This window comes from Nannizzia gypsea, genomic scaffold, assembly GCF_000150975.2.
Source record: "Nannizzia gypsea CBS 118893 supercont1.1 genomic scaffold, whole genome shotgun sequence".
NCBI lineage: Eukaryota > Fungi > Ascomycota > Eurotiomycetes > Onygenales > Arthrodermataceae > Nannizzia > Nannizzia gypsea.
In genome coordinates, this window is record NW_003345201.1 from 4,690,588 (window position 1) to 4,707,729 (window position 17,142).

At 48.4% G+C, this 17,142-nt stretch overlaps 8 protein-coding genes across 8 annotated transcripts; 2 read left to right on the plus strand and 6 right to left on the minus strand.

The window, feature by feature from the left end:
- Positions 1-330: 330 nt before the first annotated feature.
- Positions 331-1,155, minus strand: MGYG_01713 (hypothetical protein; the record flags this gene model as incomplete). Its single annotated transcript, XM_003177599.1, has 1 exon — positions 331-1,155. The coding sequence occupies one exon, from the start codon at positions 1,153-1,155 to the stop codon at positions 331-333; it is 825 nt and encodes a 274-aa protein (XP_003177647.1).
- A 1,011-nt stretch (positions 1,156-2,166) lies between these two features.
- On the minus strand, positions 2,167-3,747 carry MGYG_01714 (aldehyde dehydrogenase; the record flags this gene model as incomplete). The annotated part of the gene is made up of 3 exons (XM_003177600.1): positions 2,167-2,790; positions 2,862-3,641; positions 3,712-3,747. 3 exons carry the CDS (start codon positions 3,745-3,747, stop codon positions 2,167-2,169), a joined length of 1,440 nt encoding a protein of 479 aa, XP_003177648.1.
- A 458-nt stretch (positions 3,748-4,205) lies between these two features.
- Positions 4,206-6,933, minus strand: MGYG_01715 (hypothetical protein; the record flags this gene model as incomplete). Its single annotated transcript, XM_003177601.1, has 5 exons — positions 4,206-5,048; positions 5,105-5,154; positions 5,214-6,462; positions 6,522-6,615; positions 6,680-6,933. 5 exons carry the CDS (start codon positions 6,931-6,933, stop codon positions 4,206-4,208), a joined length of 2,490 nt encoding a protein of 829 aa, XP_003177649.1.
- A 237-nt stretch (positions 6,934-7,170) lies between these two features.
- MGYG_01716 (hypothetical protein) lies at positions 7,171-8,524 on the plus strand (the record flags this gene model as incomplete). The annotated part of the gene is made up of 4 exons (XM_003177602.1): positions 7,171-7,426; positions 7,490-7,560; positions 7,614-7,741; positions 7,792-8,524. The coding sequence occupies 4 exons, from the start codon at positions 7,171-7,173 to the stop codon at positions 8,522-8,524; spliced, it is 1,188 nt and encodes a 395-aa protein (XP_003177650.1).
- Positions 8,525-8,660: 136 nt separating this feature from the next.
- MGYG_01717 (short chain dehydrogenase/reductase) lies at positions 8,661-9,920 on the minus strand (the record flags this gene model as incomplete). Its single annotated transcript, XM_003177603.1, has 9 exons — positions 8,661-8,750; positions 8,807-8,869; positions 8,925-9,013; positions 9,071-9,122; positions 9,173-9,280; positions 9,354-9,416; positions 9,479-9,565; positions 9,647-9,791; positions 9,871-9,920. 9 exons carry the CDS (start codon positions 9,918-9,920, stop codon positions 8,661-8,663), a joined length of 747 nt encoding a protein of 248 aa, XP_003177651.1.
- A 606-nt stretch (positions 9,921-10,526) lies between these two features.
- MGYG_01718 (ERP6) lies at positions 10,527-11,353 on the minus strand (the record flags this gene model as incomplete). Its single annotated transcript, XM_003177604.1, has 3 exons — positions 10,527-10,676; positions 10,754-11,133; positions 11,194-11,353. 3 exons carry the CDS (start codon positions 11,351-11,353, stop codon positions 10,527-10,529), a joined length of 690 nt encoding a protein of 229 aa, XP_003177652.1.
- A 391-nt stretch (positions 11,354-11,744) lies between these two features.
- Positions 11,745-13,653, plus strand: MGYG_01719 (SWR1-complex protein 4; the record flags this gene model as incomplete). The annotated part of the gene is made up of 3 exons (XM_003177605.1): positions 11,745-11,838; positions 11,898-12,015; positions 12,081-13,653. The coding sequence occupies 3 exons, from the start codon at positions 11,745-11,747 to the stop codon at positions 13,651-13,653; spliced, it is 1,785 nt and encodes a 594-aa protein (XP_003177653.1).
- A 328-nt stretch (positions 13,654-13,981) lies between these two features.
- MGYG_01720 (hypothetical protein) lies at positions 13,982-16,054 on the minus strand (the record flags this gene model as incomplete). The annotated part of the gene is made up of 1 exon (XM_003177606.1): positions 13,982-16,054. The coding sequence occupies one exon, from the start codon at positions 16,052-16,054 to the stop codon at positions 13,982-13,984; it is 2,073 nt and encodes a 690-aa protein (XP_003177654.1).
- Between the last annotated feature and the right edge of the window lie 1,088 nt (positions 16,055-17,142).

Below are 17,142 nucleotides of genomic sequence, written 5' to 3' on the forward strand. Positions count from 1 at the left end.
CGTTGGACAGGCCGTTTCGTAACTATCGTGGAAAGGCTGAAACCCCATTAGAAGAAAGACAACAGACGCAGGGAGAGAACACTGAACACTGTGCACAGTGATGTGAGAATAAAACCCCCAAGAATAACCCATTTAGTATGTACAGCCGTTAATTGGTATATTAGTTCTACATGTTCGTTTTTTGAGGTCAGACAACTCTAGGTCGAGTCAACTGAATACAAACCCATCTGATATCCTGCATTTCCCTTGTCAAAAGCAGTCAAAAGCAGTCAAAACCGTGCCTCTAGTCTCGCTCGCTTCTCCAAATCCACAGTTTTCTCCCACATGATGCTACGCTGCAACCTCCTGTCGTCCGTTGTCTGGCAGTTCGGTCATCCTAGGCCGCTGAGACATGGCCAACATCTGTTGTTTGATGAAAAAATTGTTATCAGCCAACTCCGGCCTCGGTGATAAGGGTGATGATGCGGTCGACATCGTTCGGGATTCCAGCATCGACGGTTGCGTTGGAGAATGCAGTTCATGAGCCGAGGGTGAACCTGATCCCCCAGACTGGCTTTTGGAGATCTCTTCTGATACCTTAACAATGGGATTTCGTTGGCCAAGTCTGTATGATAAAAAGCAGAGGAGGGCCACAAATGCAATGAGGCCGATGGTTCCAACCACGATTCCCGCTATGGCCCCGCCGGATAGCCTTACTCCGCCAGCCGGCGGTGGTGTTGGTGTACCTGTCGAGGTTGATGGTGAGGTGTTCTCAGGGGCAGAGGTGCCTCCAGAGGACCCGGTAGGTGTTGGTTCGGTTGATGAAGGTGTTGTCGATATGTCCTCCCCCTGCATACTGACGAGATATGATAAAGATATATTTTGTCCCTGGTATCGAGGCCCCCAAGTAGGACAAGACCAGCCGTTACGATCTCCGCAATGGTCGTCCGAGAACGCCGAAATGCAGTACTTGCTCCCTTCTGGATCCCATCGATACTGTTTTCCCTCTGGGAGGCTCATTTTTGTACATTTTCGGCTGCCACTGCCATTATCTATATGGGTGTTGTTCTCGCCGTCGGTCCACCACCAAGTCCAGCCATGTGTGAGACTTGGTAAGAAGGCGATAATGATAAAGGTCAGCCAGATTGACGGCCGCTGTTTCGTTCGCGAGAGCATTGTTTCTGTGACAACGAGGTGGGTCGAGCGTGCCGAAAGGGTCACTTCATTTTAAGCCTCTGGTTGATATTGATATTGATATTGATATTGATACTGATACTGATATGTCCTGAGAAAGTGAGTATGTAAATACAGACAAAAACTCTAGGTATGAAATTCGACAGCCGTTCAACGGTGAAATGTTTTTTAAAGATGGTGACCCGCGTCGGGCGAGATGATATATAGAAACTCTCGTATTCACAGCAAAATTTGGCAGGAGAAGATCCTGTTAAAGGGGGTCACAGCCATGCCGCGCAGCGGGTGCCCTTTACCCGGGGATTCGCTCATACCATGCATAACTCCATTCTCTTGACAGGGAAGACGGTGGAGCCCTCACCTCTTGATATTGGTATAGGGTTAGCGAGCCTCGTATAATTGATAGCTGGTGGAGATTGCTCTCCTGCAGCTTACCCCGTCAGCACTGAGGCTCCGGGTTGAAGTATCGGACCACGAAACACTCAGTTATTCGATGGAAAAAGACAACCCCTGACTCTCATTCCTCTTTTCCCCGGAAAATATTTCCTGTAGCTCATTCTCAAGGCTCGCTAGATGGCTCCCATGAATTTCGGGCGGGTGTAACAAAAGAGAAGGATGAAGTCTATCCGTGGATGATCGACATTAAAAGCATGTGGAAGCCTAACTTCTTAGCTCTGACGTTGAGCGGGTAGTTAAAGGAGGACGCTAAGACACCCTCCAAGACACCAGAGTTGACTTCTCGGGACATTTTGCCTACCCTGTTCCAACTCTATCAAGTTTAATGGAGATGCTAGTAACTACGTGGAAATATTCACTTAATGGGATGTCTGGATGGAAATTGCTTGTATACCCCCGGAAAATGTCATTAGCTACCGTCCATTGCTGGCTGTGGAATGATAGCGCAAATGAAAAGACTACATAGGCAGTTATGAACACGAGAGAATATGAAGCTAGATAAGGCAAGTTCTTGGCCGTGGTTCAAATTTCGGATTGCCGTTATTTCTTGCTTAGCCAAAGAGATTGGTGGTTACAATATTGCTTCAGGCCTTCCACGCCAAACTCGGTTCCAATACCACTGTATTTATGACCCCCAAACGGGATATGAGGCAGAGCATCGAAATGACGGTTAATCCAGGCAACACCAGAATCAAACTGCCTAAGGATTCTCTCGGCGCGGACAAGGTCTTTACTCCACACGGAGGCTCCAAGGCCCATGTTAGAGTCATTTGCACGAGCAATAACCTCATCCTCGTCGGACCATTTAAGGAGAGGGAGGACGGGGCCAAAGGGCTCCTCGGTCACTGCAAGGGATGTATCTGGCGGGTTGTCGATAATGGTAGGCTTGATATAGTAGCCTTCTGACTCTTCGACTTCTCCTCCAAGAATAGGCCTGACACCTTCCGCCTTGATATCCTTAATAAGTGACTTGACTCTTTCATACTGCATCCTATTCTGAATCGGACCGATAAACGAATCTGGGTCATAGCCTTCGCCTACCTTTAAGGCAGCAGTATGTTTGACCAAGGCATCACGGAACTGATCATATATTTTCTCATGAACATAGAGTCGCTTTATCATCATGCAGATCTGGCTGGAGCAGTAGAAGCAAGCAGTGGCAATCTACACGAATCGTCAGTATACAAGTTGGAATAGAATACGAAGCACTTGGAAGAAACGGGGCTTTCCCTCACCTTTGGAATGACTTCCTCAAGGTCTACATCTTCGCACACAACAGCAGCATCGTTTCCACCCAGCTCAAGCGTCACTCTTTTTAGGGTGCTTGCACAGCTCGCTATAACTTTCTTTCCTGTCGCAGTTGAGCCGGTGAAGCTTATCTTGTCAATTCCCGTATGGGCGGTCATCATCGGACCTAGATCATCTCCACCACTAAGAACTTGCAAAACGCCGGGAGGAAAATATTGCAATCCGAGCTCGCCTAATTTCAGGCCACAATAGGGAGTAAACGGTGACGGCTTCAGGATCATGGTGTTTCCGGTATAGATGGCGGCGGCTATCTTCCCACAGGCAAGGAGAATAGGGTAGTTCCATGGAACAATGCCACAGGCAACACCTAGCGGGGTATATCGGCTAATGATCTTGTGCTCGTCTGTGTCTTCGAGGACTTCTTCATTCATGTTCAGCGACGATATGCCCCTGAGAAAGGCCACTGCTGCCCCTGTCTCGATCTGAGCCTGAACCAACGGCTTGCCTTGCTCTTTGACCATGAGACTGGCAAACTCCTCCTTGTAATGGTCAAGGCCATCTGCATAACTATGAAGAGCTGCCCTACGCTCTTCGAAGCTGGTTTTTGACCATTGTTTGAACGCGGTCCTTGCTGCCGTGACTGCAGTATCAAGATCAGCCTGGGTGCAGACAGGAACTTCGGCAATGGGTTTTTTGTTGGCCGGGTTGATTCCGTGGCGAGTTACTGCTGTGGTAGTAAGCTTGCCGTCGATTGTGTTATAGAATTCCTATCATATTGTATTAGCAAGAAGCCACTGGATAGATAACTAGTCAATACCCCGCCGAACAGCTGCTTACACTGAAGTTCATTTTTGGACACTCTGCCGAACCCATGATTCCTGACGAAAGGTGGAAGTCCTTATAGCCCACGATAATATGGTTGGTAGTTATATGCCGTGGCAATTTGTAGGATGAGGTTTCAAAGATCCTCTGATCCTGAAGGACTTGGGAGCAGCTTCATATTTATCGGCAGCGGGAAAAGAAAGAAAGACTAGGTGGAGTGGAATTCACTGATACAAGGGGCAGAGTACCCCGTACCCCAGGCTAGGTAGATACAGCGCCCATTATCACTGGGGAGTTTTGGCTTAGTGTTGCAACCTAGAAACGTAGTGCAACATTAGAAGGCCAACAGCCTCGACAAGGAGAAATTTACTTGGAAGATCTGCCCTTGAAGGCAACGATTTACACGTTAAATACTCTGCAGCTATATATTTGTTGGGTTCATTGGCCAATCTTAAGCTAAGCTGAAAAAAAGTGAGGCCTTCCTGTCCACGACTATCAGCGCCTTGCATCTACCTATTTAGGTTGATTAACGCATCAATGTATTTCTTCGCGTCAAGTCCTACCCCCTCAACGAGTCTTCCGGGAGTCCCGGACCATCCTTCCAGTTCTCTTCCAAATCGACCGCCAATACTACGAAAGAAACCCGGCCCGCTTTGGCTTCGGAGGTGTCCTCTCCCCGGTTGCTTGGAATCGCTTGCTCTTCTCACAAGAAATGCGACGTTTGCAGGGGGTTCGCACTGTTCTTCCCTTGGCGCATGGCTTCCGGGCTGTCTGGGGAAGTCTCCAGCTGTCGCTTGCGATCGGGCATCGCTAGAGCCGCTAATCTCTGCGTTACTGGAGGTCGCGTCTGGACCGGAGTTGCTTGGTGCTGCGGGTAAACACATCCAAAGGACCCACCATCCACGGTTGGTTTTACATATCCTCTCAAGCTCAGATGGTTGAAGCTTGGTTTCCAAGTAAGTGTTGATTATCTGGGTGTACACGTTGAAAGCATCTGCACGACTCCAAGGAGGCAGTTGACCGACATCCCTTGGATTGTTGTACGCCCTGATATGGTCAGATGTTATGTCTGGTTCCGGAATGTTTGGTAGTGAGGTTCGTATAGTTTGGTGGAACGGCTCATAGATGATGTCGTAGAGGGGCTCTTCGGGAGGAGAAAATTTGCCCTGGCCCCTGGGGTACTGATGGAGATCGTAGCAGGAGAGTCTCTCTCTCACTTTTAATGGTGATGTGGAAGAAAGAAGAGGTTTCTGTAGAGGCCCAATTTGATGGTGGATAGTTCGGTAGAAAGTAGCGGATGTAAGGGCCTTTGTGTCGCACTCGAACAAAAATGTATACATGAATGGTTTGAACTATGAATGTCGTTAGTATACGATGTTATCCTTTCCGGAGGTGGTGTGGATAGTACCAGATATATAACCACTTGCAGTGTCTTAGGAACAAGTGTAGGGGAAGTATCTATGCAAAATAATCAGTCATTATATATATTTCTGCTCATGACGTGGAGATTTTCGTACCTTTGTGGGACGGTGAAGACTGCACCGTTACCTCTATTTTCCGGGAAATAATCTTACTGGAGGTAGAATGTTTTGTAGGATCAGCTTTTGAAGTTTCCTCCTTTATGTTTTCGCTGTCACTCTCTTCGTTTTCAAGGTCGTCACGGAGGCCGATTAGAAATCTACCAGCGGATTCCCCCTCCCAGCTGGATTGTTTTTGTTGCGGAGTAGATGCCGCAGTTGGTGGTGTATTTTGTGACTGGGAAGGACTAGTGCCGGTGTTTGATGAAGGATTATCTGAAGTGCTTCCCCACGCGGATCCATAGCCTAAGGTAATGATATTAAGAAGGTTTTCCGTCCCAAAGGTAGATGAATCTGTAGGCTTGTCATTTGGTGTCTTTGGGGACTTAACTCCAGATTCAGAGTCCTTCCTTGTCTTCATTGAAGCCACAACTAAAGGAGGAGGGATCCGTGGAGAAAATTCGTGAGGGTTGGTCGATGACTTATGATTTGCCGTTGTTGTGATTGGGTTGGTATTTGCCTCAAATTTGGAGCTCTTGGGCTGTTTTCCCTTCCGTTGCTTCTTTCTTTTCCGGCGGTGAGTCGATGTAGGATCATCACGTACTCCATAAGTATCCTCGCCGTATCTATACACCCATTCCATCCACTGGGAGACACGAGTTAAAGACTCCCGTGATAATGTCCCGGTCCCAGAAAATATTACACCATCTTGCGGACCAGGTGGCATCATACAACCAGTCCACTCTTGTTTCCTAGCCTTCGTTGGTTCCTTTTTGGCAGAAGCCCTGTCCGCCAATGGCTTCTGAGCATCACCAAACCTCGAGACTACCATATCAACCAAACCTTCAGTCCTTGAGATGAACCCTTCTAAAACCTCTCGTTCACCACTTCCCCACTCCTCCTCACCAACACCTATCCCTAACTCTCCCCCTCCAGCAAGCTTGGTGCCGGAGAAGAGATCTATCGCCGGGTTACCGTTGAGCAAAACATCCCAACTCCACGCGAACCGTGTCCAATATCGATCTAGATAGATACACAATGTTTTCCTTGGTAATGTTGTGTAAAGACTTTCCAAAGAAGTGCCGTGGTGTAGCAGGAATAAGGAATATGCCTTCAACAGTTGTTGGGTAAGGAGATATGGGGGTGATAGTTCTCTGGAAGAGTATTCAACTTGGGTATCATTTGAGGCCTCTTCTTTGGAGCCTGTTAATCCTTTTTGGACATGTATTATTTTTGTCAAGTCGATACTCTACCAGATCTGTTAGGGCTCATGACTGGATCGAGACGGGTGATTAAATATATTCTTACTGCAAGGATCCACCAGCCAGGCTCCAACTCTTTCAACACAATTCGAGAATTTTCAGTCTCAACTGAATCGACGGGCTCTCCATTCGAAAAGTTCCTGCATGCTACTCAGTTAGCTACCATGTGCTGCTTTTACGTTTTCATCATCTCTTAATACGCACTTGGCGAAGCTCACCATGCCTTGCGCAAGCCCTACATGGCGTAGTCTTTTATTCTCTTCCTCGGAGGAGTCTGCTCTCGCCGTGTTCTTTTCGGAGGCATCCTTCGATGATTTTGTCTGGGTCGGTGTTGAGTAGTAAAACAAGATCTGGTCTTGAAGCGTCTCGTCCGTTGTCCCAAGTGACGGGTTGAATATAGTAAGGAACGAGAGCTGTGCCGGTATTACAGACGGCGGTTCAGACGGAGGCATAGGCATTTCACATGATGGTATCGCCCTATTTTCAAACTGCCTGCCCTCGTTGCACTTGGTATGGGAAATTTCTATAATGTATGTATCTGCACCGTTGTTCGTTTCTCCGCCAGATACTCTGATGTCATAAGGTTTGAATACTGTCACGTGACGAATCCGCTGCCCCTGGAGCTTCAAGCTTCAAAAAACGATTCAACGTTAGCCAAACTACCGTTCGTTCATTCACAGACTGTCATTGAGGAAATGCTATACTCTGTGAGGCCAAGGGCCCTCATTCTACGCTCGTTAAGGCACAATTACGCCTTTTCATACCGGCGGCACTCTACGAAAGCGTGCGATCCTCTTAGAATCCTTTTCTGCGGCTCCGATGAGTTTAGTATAGCATCTTTGAACGCTCTACACAATGAACGTGTGGAAAGTCCAGATACAATTGCATCTATTGATGTAGTATGTCGGCCTGGTAAGCCGGTTGGCCGTGCTATGAAAACAATCCGCGAAGGTATGTCACAATGTCTACACCAATTGTTTGTCTATGTACTCATTAAGCCCGGGTATGCTCTAGTGCCTATTAAAGCTGTCGCAAATGAACTTTCCCTTCCAATACATGAAGTAGATACATTTACCAAATGGACGGTATGGCGCTATGAGTTCTGTTATGGCTTTCCTGCTCTAATCTGCGACCACAGCCCCCGAAACCACAGGGAGAACCGATTAACCTGATAATAGCTGTCTCATTTGGACTCTTTATCCCTCCTAGAATATTGAAGGGGGCGAAATACGGTGGACTTAATGTTCATCCTTCACTCCTACCAGAGTAAGCATGTTATCCTGCTTTTACAGGTTCCCAACTAATTCCTGCCCTAGTTTTAGAGGAGCTGCTCCCCTTCACCACACTCTACTGGCCGGGGACAAAACCACTGGGATCACTTTGCAGACGCTCGACGCTGCTAAATTTGACCACGGCTTAATTCTAGATCAGACACCTGCCCCAGGATTTCCAATACCTGACCCTGATTCTTGTGACCTCCCCCGGCTGCTTAATATTGTGTCAACAAAAGGAGCAGAAATGCTTGTAAACGGAATTAGGAACCGTGTATTTGTTCCTCCATTAAACCCAATCAAGCAATCAACTACGGATGAAAGTGTTCTAAGGCCTGCCAATAAGATAAAACCTGAGAACCGCCATATTATATGGAAATTATGGAGCTGGGATGCAATTCGGCGACATCAGACTGTGCTAGGCGCACTCTGGAATACAGCTGCGTTGTCACCTACCATACCAGGGGAGGAGCATCTTGTGCAGCGAAAGAGAATTATTTTCGGGAACATGAAAGCGGCCGATAGCATACGGGGTATCGATGCCATACCTTTTACTGAGCCTGGTGTTCCATTTACATTCAAAGACCCGGCGAACAAGAAAGATGAAGGACGGCTCTTGGTGTTTACAAGTGATGGGAAACCCCTTCAAGTAGAAGAAATGAAAGTTGAAGGGGACAGGATGGCTCCTGCATACCGAGCTGCATTGAAGGCTAAACTTGTTGACCCGGTAGCAGCAAGGAGCTCAATGCACAGTCCATTCCACGGCCCTCTTCTATAAAAGGTATTGCTGGGTCATGCTTTCGGCCACACTTGCCAACCCTGTTCCAGCTGCGCCCATCAGGTTTTACCTTATATGGAACCCAGAATCTATATATAAGATTATCAGCCTCTCGCACACAAGTCTGGATCCCTTCCTAGGACTTACCGAGTTGGATTTCTTGTCCAGTCATGGAATAGTTCTTAGCAATAGAGATGAAAACATCCGCGCAATCCTCGAGATCGGGCTAAAATATTGGTTATTAAACTCCACGATCATACAGGGGTCGGGCCAAGTGTTTACCACTCTCTTCAGGACAGCCTTCTCAGCATACCCCTTCTGTACTTCAACGGGGAATCTCTGTCCCTATTGATAGCTATCAGTGCTCCGTGAGTTAATCGGATTAAGTGGTTAAACTTACCCATTCAGTGAGCAGAAGGCCTGGAAGCACGGCATTTGTACGGATTTTCGAACCCTGGGACGCGGCAAGGCCCTTCATTAGGTGAATACCTATATATTTGTTAGAAATAAAGGCATAATATACAGGGGCGATATATCTATACATACTCGCGGCTTTACTAACAGAATATGCCATACTACTGCCACCGGGGGTGATTCCCTACTTGTGAGTTAGCCAAGGCCCCAGACAAATCTGCCTATGTTACTTACAGCGACCGAAGACGTGATAATAAACGCCCCTCCTTCTGGATTCGCGTTGAAAGTCGGCTCTGCTTCACGGAAGAGATGCAAGTTTGCTTTCACGTTGGTATTCCAGCACTGGTTTTTCATATGTATCAGTAAGTGTAACCTACCTATGTACTTGACTGCTTCACGAATTGCGGATACATACCTTGTCCCATTCGTCATCCGTCAGGGCGTCCAAGTCTCCAAAGAAAGAAATTTTAGTCCATCCCTGAGAATTTGGATATCAGAATAGCAAATCCTTCTATACTGGATATTAGGTTTTTGTCTCACAGCGTTTGAGATGATAATGTCGATTCCTCCCAGGAGCTCAATGGTTTTCTTCACCAAATTCTCGCAATCCGCACGGAGGGCTACGTCCTGTGTATTCGTCAATTAACGAACGTCCTGTCGAGTTTGATATATGTATAACGTAGTATATTCAATTTGTCCTTTACTTACTCCCCGAATGACGACAGCTTTAACCTTGTGGTCTGCCTCTATCTTTGCAGCAAGCTCCTTTGCTTGTGCCTCACTTGAATAGTAGTTTATAGCCACATTTGAGCCCTCGGCAGCAAACTTCTCTGCAACCATGGCTCCCAGGCCGCTACAGTAGCGAGGTCAACTCCATACTCCGTGATTTGTATGTACGTGGGGCTGGGAAGGAGTGGAATTGGATTTCTCACCGAGAGCCACCGGTGATGAGGACATTGCGGCCCTTAAGACTGTACGGCATTTTTGACGGGTTTTACTGAGTAAGTACTCGGTTGCCTGACAATTTGAGATTTTTGAATATTTATGAGTCAATGAGGTAGAAAGGCAGCGGGTGAGTTGGGTGGACCGCTGGAGTTTTGATATATACTACTCCGTACCAGCCGAGGCTTCGGAGCGGTACATTTGTTAAATACGAGCTGCATGAAAACCAACAAGAAACGGCCCGCGTAAAAAATAAACAACCAGACAACTCGAGGGGTATCTATCTATAAGCAGCATGGAAGGTGCACGGGTGTGTTTCCTTTATTAAGAGGCTCGAAGTTACTCAATAATGTACCAGGTTACTTGATAATTTAGAACTGTATATATATTCAGAACTCGGAAGTGGGCAACCTACCTAACGAGACGGCGAAATACAAGGAACAGGAACTCAATTGAGGATGGTAGGAAATGTCTTCATTTCGTTAACTGTTGATTTTTGCCCCTTTTATTCTTTTCACATGAACGGAAAGGAAATAATAACCAGGTTTGAATCGAAAAAAAAACAGATAGCCTGGTACGTTAGAGAAATCCTCCATAACTTCATAACCAGCATGATGCTCCGTCGACTCCGTACTTCCCGTTACGTTTAAGTAAGCTTTTGCTTGATGAAGAAGCTTCGTAGATGAGAGAATTGCCAGACACAGGTTACTCCGAGGACAGCGGTTTGAATCAAAGCCCATCGGACGACACGTGAGTTGGTAGCTTCAGACTGGTCACGGAATTGGGCTTCTCGTTCCTATTGATATTGAAGAAGAGATACGTTAGCCAAAAATTTCTCTACACTTTATTTTTATGTTGTTCAGATAGACTTACACGTTGGAAGACTTGTTCACGGCGGATGTCCTGAAGTCTTCCGTTCAAGTTCTTGACTCTCTCAACCAAGTCATCGAGCTTGCCCTTGTCTCCAGACTCCAAGTGGTTGGACTCGCCGATGGCCATGTCGAGACTTAATTTCACTGGGCCAGAAGCTCCAGAGAGCCATCCGCTGTTGGCATGCGAGTCCGCAGTGAAGCATAGCTTGTGCTGTCCCGCATCAGCGGTGGAAAAGGTGTACCGTCCCTTGTCAGCTCCCTTCTGAGACACAACCCGGTGGTCGTTATCGAAGACCTCATCGACGGTAATGGTGATAGATATACTGTTGTCAGGGGCATAGGCATTTAGATGAGGGTTGTAGACTTCGGATTGGTAGTTTCCTTTTATCGAGCGTTAGAAATAGCTATATCCAAGGATGGCTGCAAAAAGCTCCAACTAACCGACTACCAAAGTATCCTTAGGCAATTCCTCATAGAAGCACTTGGGCTGTCGTCCGTGGACGTAGAAGTATAGGGAGTGGACAGGAGTAGAGAGTGTCAGGAGAGCGACTATGGAGAAGAACATCGACAGCCACGACGGCTGCGACCTTGACAAAGCCATCTTGCGTAGATATTCCTCGGCAAAATATACGATCGAATGCAACGCGGCAACCAGCCTATCTTCCTCTAGGCTCGCTGTCTGAATGCGAAGTGCTGCTGGTAGATTTGACGACGGTGATTTTGAGTGTCTCGATGAAGAAACGCTTACCTGGCCCGGAGCTGACCAATCAGCGTGCGCCCTCGCGACCAGCTAAAAAAACCACTTTCGCCGCGCCAGCAGCGAGTCAAGAACAAACCAGCAACATTCACAGGCAACCGCAGCAAACCTGCGCCGCCGGCCTCCTACCACCTCATATTCAACCGTTTCTCTGGCTAGGTGAAAGGAGATCTCCGTATCCAACAGCGTTTCTAGTATAGGGCCGGGGTGGAAAGCAGCGACAGGTGAACCAACCATGGCGGCCGCAGATGTTCGTGACATGCTGGATTTGCCTGCGGACGGGCAACCCAGGCCAGCAAAAAAGCAGAAAGTCGTGGAGAAGCGACCTGGTAAGATTCTACGGACCTCCATATTGTCTGTCCTTTAGATCTAATGGTTGTTTGAATAGAGGGCATTACTAGAGAGCTCTATGCTTTACTCGGGGAACGCGCACCTCCTATTGCCTTGAATGAGAACAAATATAAAGGACGGCGGAAATGGATGAGCAAGCTCAAAGTGAGGCCATGGTAGGTGGTTTACCGATGCGCCTTACCGTACCTGTTATACCATGGCTAACCGTAGTTCTCTCAAGGGCTGTTACTCCGTTCAAGAACGCCGCTCGAAACGACGACCTTGTCCTTAATCACTGGCAGCGGAAACCCGTAGCCAGAAACCCGCCACCAAACGCAGGATCTGGACAAGAGAACGCCACAGACAAAGCAGTGGAGGACACCTCTATAGAAAATGAAGAAACATCTGCCTTTGCGAAATATAATGTCAAAGCTCAGCACCCCCGAAGATATACGTCAGAGGAATACGACAAACTTTTGAAAAGCGATATTTGGAGTCGCGAAGAAACAGACTACCTTATGGACCTCGTCGAAGAGTTTGACCTGAGGTGGATAATAATTGCAGACCGATATGAATACTCACCCAATATCGGGACAGCGGCGGATGGAAGTTCCTCAACGGCACTCGTTGCGCCAACAAAACGTCGAACAATGGAAGAAATGAAATCGCGGTATTATAACATTGCAGCTCACATGCTAGCTATTGAGCATCCACTATCCGAGATGTCAGAAGCGGAGTTTGAAATACACGAAAAGATGATGAAATTTAACCCCGAACGAGAGAGGACGAGAAAGGAGCTGGCCAACACTCAGTTGAATAGGACTAAGGAAGAGGTCACCGAAGAAGCTCTACTGCTCGAAGAATTGAAGAGAATTGTTGCCAACGAAAGCCAGTTTATAGACGAGCGGAAGGAATTATACGCCCGGCTGGAAGCTCCAGTCAGCACCGGCAATACCGCCATGTACCAAACCAGCCAGGGCTTGTCACAATTACTACAATCCCTTCTACAAGCGGACAGGAACAAGAAGCGTCGCCCACTTCTTGGCCCGGATACCGGTGTATCAAGTCCGGTAGGAAACGCTCCTTCAGGTGGACCGTCAGCCCGAGAAAGCAGGCCGGAAACCCCTGCTCCAACGCCAACTGCTCCGACAAACAACAAGAAGGGAGCCTCAGCAAACGCGGCAGCCCAGCCTACGATCCGAACTCTCACGGCGAGTGAAGAAGTGAAATACGGCGTCTCACACCACGACCGCTTAACGTCCGGTGTACAATTCCGAAACGATAAAGCCCAAAAACTCACACAGGCCAAATCTAATATCCAGTCGCAGAAACTTGCTGCTGCGTTAACAGAACTAGATATACCGCCCCGCCTCTTCATGCCGACGGAGAGGGTCTGCAAGGAATTTGAGAAACTGATCCACCAAGTTAACTTGTTGCTTGATACACGCAAGTTTGCCGAGAAGGTAGAAGGAGAAATCCGAGTTTTGGAGGCCGGTAAGGCGGAAAGAGAGAGAAAGGAGAACGAGAAAGCCAGTGCCTCTGCGGAGGGCGACGAAGGTGCCGAGGATGCTCCGGCCACGGCGAATACTTCGGATCCGGCTGCGACTTCGGGTACTAAAGAAGGAGCCGAAGCTGAAGCTAAAAGTGCATCTCCTGGTCCTGCAAAGGCTGCCTCAGCTAAGGCGGGAAAGGTTACTGATGGAGCAGATGCGGCGGCAGGCTCGCCCATGAAGGGGTCCGGAGCTACACATAAGCGAAGCGCCAGTGTTCTCAGCGTGGTTAGTGATAAAAGCACCAAGAAGCAGAAGCGATAAATATAGAAGCAGGCATATCAGGGATATTAATGGCTTTGCTCTGTATTATTTATTATCCTATCCCTCTTTTCAAATGTAACCAGCTCGAACGGTCAAGGGCCCTTTTCCCTCAGAGCAGCAGCAAATGCAAGGACAAAGACCGTGTCTATTATGAGATGCAAAGATATTTTATACAGTACACCAAAGAATTCGACCCCACGAATATCAAGCGAAAAGAAGGACTATTCCCCTGCCAGCACGGGTATCCAGAAAAGACAAATGAAAAAAAGGGAGCAAAGCAACGGATGCACGAGAATGAACACTAAGAGGCAAGAAGAGTAATAGTTTTTCAGCTGTTTTGGAGGCAATCATCGTATAGCCTGGACCAGACCTCAGCGGATATTGGCTCAGGCTGGATATCCTCACCATCATCGTCACTGTCCGAAAAGCCGTCATATGCCATTGGATAAATCTTAGTGTTCTCCTCGGCTGGATGCGAGGGGCCTCGAAGCGCCTGGACAAGCTTGATAGTACCCGGGTTGCGGTTATATACACCACTTCCTATATCACGGCGGGTTGGGTCGAAACCAAGGGGCATCTCTAGGTCAATTTCGGGTCCTAGTGGTGGAAAAGGCTCTAGACCATGAGATTGGTTGGAACGGCTGGATGACGCGGTGCAACTACTGGCGTCTCTTCTGTGCCTGCGTACCCTTCTTGCTAGGGAAGCAATTGCGCTCGTTACCCTTCTTGAGTGGTCGCTGCGGTCGAGATCACTCTGATTGAATGGAGAAACTCGACGGATGGTATGACTGCCCTCTCTAGTAGCTGTACGTGAGCGTCGATGCAGATCTGGGTTATCAGATTGACGTGAGGCACGTTTGTAGTCCTGAATTGGCAGCCTGTATTCCGAAGGAGCCCCGTTTTCATAATTCTTATAAGATTGAAGCCGAATGGCTGAGTTATATTTCTCGTCCGCGGCGCCTTCAGAGCAGGAGAGACGAGGGTACCGTTCACCCAAGGAAAAATTGTAGCCGTATCCTAATCTCTTCCCACCAGACAACCAGCCATCACTCAATCGCCGGTTTGTATTTTCCTCCTCCGGGTAGTCCTCCTTTGGAGGCTCAGTTTCATCAAACTTCAATGTGAACACGTCGTCCAGGTCCTCGATAAAGCGGCTTCTCCTAGCAATGCTACAGCTGTCCCTTTGAGTAGCAATTGAAGGCTCTCGACGGGTATTAGCAGGAGCTCGTTGTTTCGGTATGTTCTCTGGTGAGACTCTGTTGGAAGTCAAGCTCTTTTTCACTTGGTGTACTGGAGTCTCAATGACAGAGAACGATTCAAGATTTCGCTCATGTTGGGGAGTTTCCGAGGCTTGACTGGAGTACACCGAGGTTCCAATATTTATTCTGACCTGTGTATCATCTGCTTGGGGGCTGCTGGATTGAGAAACACCTTGTGAAGTGCTTGCCTTTTGACTTTCAGTGTAAATCTGGATGCTTTCGGGGGAGTCCGCCAAAGAGAGGGGACTAATCTCCTTGTCGGGGTTATCTGAAGCCCCAAGGTCGCTAGGAGTCAGCGTTGGGGTTTTCCTGTAATCATCTTCTACGATCGAACAAGAGGCCCTTGTTATGTGGGTCTTCAGAGGCGTCACAGGCCCCGAGTCGGGGCCAGGGCTCACAAGGTAGATGGAGGTACTTTTTCTTGTTGAATTCGAACGTTCAGCGGAGGATTCGCGCTCGACACCATCTTCACCAGAACGATATGCCTGCCGTAAATCGACTGTCTCAGTCGTCTGGCTCCCTCTGTTGCTAGCAGGAGCACCGTCAAGACCAAGACAGAATTTCTCCCTCGACAGGCTTTGGATATCCCGAACAGGTGGTGAGCAAACATTTTCCAGTATCGTTCGGTTCCCAGGACTGGATTTGAGCCGTGCAGTGATTTGAGGGGTGAGCAGCTTATGTGCATCGCTGTCATAGGCATTCTCACTTGTATTCCCACTATCAAGGACATCAAAAAAGGGCTTGTTCTCGATACTGGCATGGCCACTATCACACATAGAAGCTCTTTCTCCGAGAGTTGGACATGGAGGCTGTAATCGACCATCCCGTGAAAACCGCCTATGGAATCTTCCACCAAGGGAACCGAGTCGGCTTCTGCCATTCTTCGAATGAGCACGGGCAAAAGTACAGTTTGCTTCTGGTGGTGGACCGCCTCGAGCTTCATTGTCGGGAGCAGGAGCATTGGCAGAGGAGAAAATAGCATCTAACATCTGCTGCTCCTCGCAGGCTGAATCAAGGGGCGTGTATGTTATGGGCTCGAAGACAGGCGGTAGCGACTGAGGACATTCAGTCTGATCGCTAGAACTGCCACGAGGCGATACTTTCTTCGGCTTCCTTCGCCATGGGCAGAATATCGAGACCATCTTTGGATTTGCGGACGAGATTGCGTATGGAGAGCAGGGACAATCAGACGGAAGATGAAAAGAAAAAAAAGAGAGATGCCTTCGATCGAGGACCAAAGAATAAAAAGGAAAAGGGGGCAAGAGGAAAACAACGCGTATAGATGCGAGGCTACACGCTCGAGTTCAAGTCGTGAACGGGAGTATCACGGTATGCGCCCGGAGCCCTGGAGAGAGATACGCCTGGTGACATGGCAGGGGGGCGGCCTTCCTCTGGTACAGCCAGGAAAAGTGGGCAAGAAGCCGAAGAAACATGGAAGGAGGGAGACACAGCAGTGAAACCACTTCCGTCTTGTCATCTAAAAGCAGGGAGAGGCTCGTACGCTGTCCATATAGCCCAGCGCGAGGATGGGTATAGCTGGGCCATCGTCACCCATGGACGGTCCGCAGTGCCAGCCATCGCGCGTCCTGACAGCGCTGGCGTCGGCCCTTCAGCCACGGCATCGATACCCAGATGGCTCTTTCTGACACTGGCACTGACAGACACTGGCACCTCGATATCTTGACATATCTGAGGATTCCTCAGCGACTCTTCGTGTCTTTTTATGACTTTGCATGCGTTCTCCTGTCGGCTGCCGTGTCTTCAGTCCTATCTTCATGTGTCAGTCAGGGCTGCGGTTCGGGGTCGGAGGGAGATAGATGCTCTACTCGCGCCGACCACAGCTTGCAGGAAACTACCGACTCGTCTACTATCTTCGGAGGCCGAACACTCTTTCTCCTTCTCTTTCATCTTCTCCTTCTCCATCTCCATCTTCACCATCTTCACCACGTCGCTGCCGTCGTCTTCTATCAACCTTGCGTCTTCGTCGTCCCCGCTTAGTCATCATGACGTGACCACGAAAAGGAAAAAACTCTCCGAATCGGAGTTTCTCGCTCCTTTTTTTCCTTTCTGCCCCTCCACAAAAGGCAAGGCGGTAACCCCTCTTCCTCTCGCTCTCCTCCTTTTTCTTCCTCTTCTTCTCCTCCTCAACTTCTTAACTTCTTCAACCTCACCTCTTCAACCTCACTCCATCTTCACCTCGCTCTCTTCACACCAATTGACCGTGACAAGA